This window comes from Rutilus rutilus, assembly GCF_951802725.1.
Source record: "Rutilus rutilus genome assembly, chromosome: 1".
NCBI lineage: Eukaryota > Metazoa > Chordata > Actinopteri > Cypriniformes > Leuciscidae > Rutilus > Rutilus rutilus.
Window position 1 is genome coordinate 74,585,206 of NC_140209.1, and position 4,067 is coordinate 74,589,272.

The 4,067-nt window shown below is 34.0% G+C and overlaps 1 protein-coding gene across 1 annotated transcript in view; it reads left to right on the plus strand.

Annotated features, from left to right (window-relative positions):
- The window catches only part of LOC311305800 (uncharacterized protein), a 1,224,369-nt gene extending 1,220,774 nt beyond the window's left edge, over positions 1-3,595 (plus strand). The window contains exons 35-38 of the mRNA XM_084433678.1: positions 1-10; positions 1,749-1,922; positions 2,156-2,317; positions 2,957-3,595. The exon at positions 1-10 is cut by the window's left edge and continues 164 nt beyond it. Of these exons, the coding sequence (XP_084289804.1) occupies positions 1-10; positions 1,749-1,922; positions 2,156-2,317; positions 2,957-2,966 (356 nt within the window). The 3' untranslated portion in view covers positions 2,967-3,595. The remainder of the gene's footprint in view (positions 11-1,748; positions 1,923-2,155; positions 2,318-2,956) is intronic.
- Positions 3,596-4,067: the final 472 nt, after the last annotated feature.

Below are 4,067 nucleotides of genomic sequence, written 5' to 3' on the forward strand. Positions count from 1 at the left end.
AGAAACTAGAGTTAGTATCATTATACTGTACAGCAATTACAGTGTGACTGAAGTTTATTTATTTGAAGACAGCAGGGCTTATGTTTCATTGTTTATAGCAGTGCACTTTCTGGGTTTCCCCTATTGTTCACAGGGGGTTAAAGTGGGATGTGAGTGTGCCGTACGGACTCTTATTCTGACTGTACTGAAGACGAAGCGGTTTGACCAATCAGATGAAAGGGGCGTTTCAGCTCCGCCCACATGTGCAAACGCAATATCAAAGCCATAAACCGATTTGTAAACCACAAACGAAAAATTAGAAATCGAGCCAAAATCTCATTTTCCGTTTATTAAACTAAACGAAACACCGAATAAACGATCCGTCTTTTCATTTCTCGTTATTCCATTCCAAACAGGAAATCAAATGACCAAAAGATACACGGACCGTGTCGTGTGTTCATTCGTTTTTTGATTTAATATTGAAAGTAGAAAACGAGAAAACACTTCCTTTTTCGTCTTTTTATTTTTTCAAAAAAACTAAAAACAAGTATTCATCTTGATTTTTCACTTTTCGTTCTCAGGTAGAAACATTTATAAACAGCTTGAATATTTGATTTCTACACGTAGGCGGGAATGAAACGCTCCTTTCCTCTGATTTGTCAGCCGAAGATCAAACTGTCCCGTCATCAGTTCTTCCTCAGCTCCGCTCAGCAGAATAAAAGTCCTCTGCTGCTGCAGTTGTACGGATTCTCAACGCGTTTATTGCAACTACTACATTTCATCTTTTTCTCATCAAACACCCAGACTAATGGCTCGACACGACCCGCACCGGGGAAGAGCCTCGACAGGGCTTTCTTATGAGGCTTTCAGTTCTTAAGTGCCAGGGGGTCCGTGAAATTATTTACTATAACCTACTGTATTTTCCAGACTGTAAACTAAAGTCACGTTTTTATCATGAAACACGTTGTGATTTATTCCAGAGTGACCTAGGCCTTTACAATGCATTTAACTTAGTTGACTCTAAATGTTGACTTTCAAAAGTAGGCGCGCCAAGAAGACTATTCGCTGTATTTTGGTTTATATATATACAGTATATACTTTTTTTTTTTTTTATCAATCTCTTTATTAAATTTTGAACATGAAATAAGAACTAACAAAGTTCCGCTTCACATACAAAGAAGAAAAAAAATACAAAAACATAAACACCAAGAATCAACAAAAATAAACGACAAACAACATAGTAACAATGAAGTAAAAAAACAAAAAACAAACACATTGACTAATAGCTGTGAGTGACGGTCCAAGAACTACTGCCCAGTCATTTGCAGCAAAAAACGTGGGACACTAAGTTTACTCAGGATTGTCTGGGAAGGTCAACTTCCCAACATATTCAAAAAAAGGGGGTATATATATATATATATATACTTTTTAACCACAAATGCCCGTCTTGTACCATCTCTGAGATGTGCCACGTATTACATCATCACGTTGGAAAGGTCACGCGTCACGTCATCAAAAAATGTGTTTTGGGGTTTCATGACCCTTTAAAAATGAAATGAAATGAATGTGTAAACATGAATACATCAACAATTTCAACCTTTGTATTGTTACAGTGTTGGTAGTATATTTAAATGAACAATGTGTAGTCTTTCTCCATGTTACCTTTACCTTGATATCCCTGTTTATTTGTCAGCAAAAGTCTGCTGGATGAAGATGAACACGTTAGTTGATCATCATAGATCTGAGTCATTTTCTCTTTCTGTCTTCAGTCTGTGGAACTGCAGTATTACAGAGAAACAGAGTCTCATCCTGACTTCAGCTCTGAAATCAAACCCGTCACACCTGAGAGAGCTGGACCTGAGCTGGAATAAACTAGGAGACTCTGGAGTGAAAAACCTCAGTGATCTACTGATGAACCCACAACTCAAGCTGGAGAAACTACAGTTAGTATCATTATACTGTACAGCAATTACAGTGTGACTGAAGTTTATTTATTTGAAGACAGCAGGGCTTATGTTTCATTGTTTATAGCAGTGCACTTTCTGGGTTTTTAAACTAAAACACTTTATTCTCAATATCTCAGTGAGTCTGAGTTCACATTATATTTGTGTAAAATTCTTCACATTCATGATTTGTTTGTAAGATAATCTCTCTTCCTCTGTTTGTGTCTTTCTAGACTATGGAACTGTGGCATTACAGATGTTTCTTCTCTAACTCAGTCTTTGACTAACTCAAAAGCACTGCAGTTTCTAAAAGAGCTTGATCTGAGAGACAATAAGATAGGAGACTCACAGCAGTGGCTCAGAGACGAGCTACGAGACTCAAACTGTGTCCTGAGGTGAGGAAACATCACTGAGATATTAAAGAGATCTTCATTTACCTCTGATATGTGAACAAACCTTTCAAACATTCGTGAAAGGAAATTATCATTAAGCTTTATTGCAACAAAGGGTTTGTGTGAGAACAAAATGTGAAGTTATTGAAATGTTTAACACAAAGGAGGAAAGAGAACAAAAGCTCACTGTCACAGCTTTATACAATGTCGTAGAAATTTTAAACTATATTAAACTAACCATGTTTCTAACATCTAACCTTATTTAACATCTAACATCTGAACTAGAGGACAAACGGCTTTAACTAAAGGTTTGTGTTTGAACTCAAAATAACATTTGTATTTGCTCCCTGTGGTTTATGCCATACGCCGTACACTCATTAGTTTCTCCTTTACAGAGACTCAATAGGAGTCGCACAGACACACACACACACACACATGAACATGATTCATGCTTTACATCTATTATATTTAAAAACACAAATCTATCCAAGATCATGTATTGTCAGTAATTAATCTGATTACAGGAATTCAATTTAACTTATTAAAAAAAAAAAAAAAAAAAAAAAACAGTAATTGAAATATAATAATTTGCACTTTGTTCCACTGAACTCTGATTGTTTTCTCTCCTGTTCCACTTTACAGAGTATATTAAGATCAAACACCAAACTCTGACAGATGTGTTATATCGTAGTGTGAAATGATCATGAGAGGAGCAGAAACCATCAGGTGATCCACAGAAGAGTCTCACTACTGTCTATGAGGAGAAATACATGTGTAAATGTGTAAAGGTGGAAGAGACTCAGACTTCACAATTAAATAAAGCAGCGTGTGTGTTAGCATGCGTATTAGAAACGTGATATTGAATGATCAATGTTGGTTTAGTATGAATAATAATTATTTATAATAATTAATATAATAATTCATTATTATAAATATCTATTTAGTTTTGTGTGAAATCCAAGTTGTGGAATTGGGAATATATTGTTGATTCTGATTTGTATATTTCATTGATATTTTATGTGAAGGTGTACATAAAAAAATATTATTTATAGATTTTTTTTTGTAAAATCTATGTTTTGGAATACATTTGTGACTCTGATCTGTTATATATATATATATATATATATATATATATTAGGGGTGGGAATCGATTAAAAAAAATTAACTAATTAATTGCACAATTTCTGTAATTAATTGCAATTAATTGCGTTTCCCCCAAGCTTGTAATCATCAATATTTAAAGGAATAGTTCACTTTAAAATGAAAATTCTGTCATCAGATACTCACCCTCATGTTGTTTCAATCCTGTATGAATTTCTTTCTTCTACTGAACACAAATGAATATATTTAGAAGAATGTCAGTAACCAGACAGTTTCTGGTACCATTGACTTCCATAGTATATATTTTTCCTAAAGACAATGGGACCCAGAAACTGTCTGGTTACTGACATTCTTCTAAATATCTTCCTTTGTGTTCAGTAGAAGAAAGAAATTCATACAGGTTTGAAAACAACATGAGGGTGAGTATGATGACAGAATTTTCATTTTAAAGTGAACTATTCCTTTTAACTTAGAATCACCTAATTAAACAACACAGGGGGGAAAAGGAACAGAAAATAGCCCTATATTAAAATATAATCAATTTAACAGATTATTATTATTATTTATTTTTTTAACTAATTATCAAAATAAAATATAGTCCTACTATTATTAGCAGAGCATGTGATCAAAGCAGGTCATAATTTTACCATTG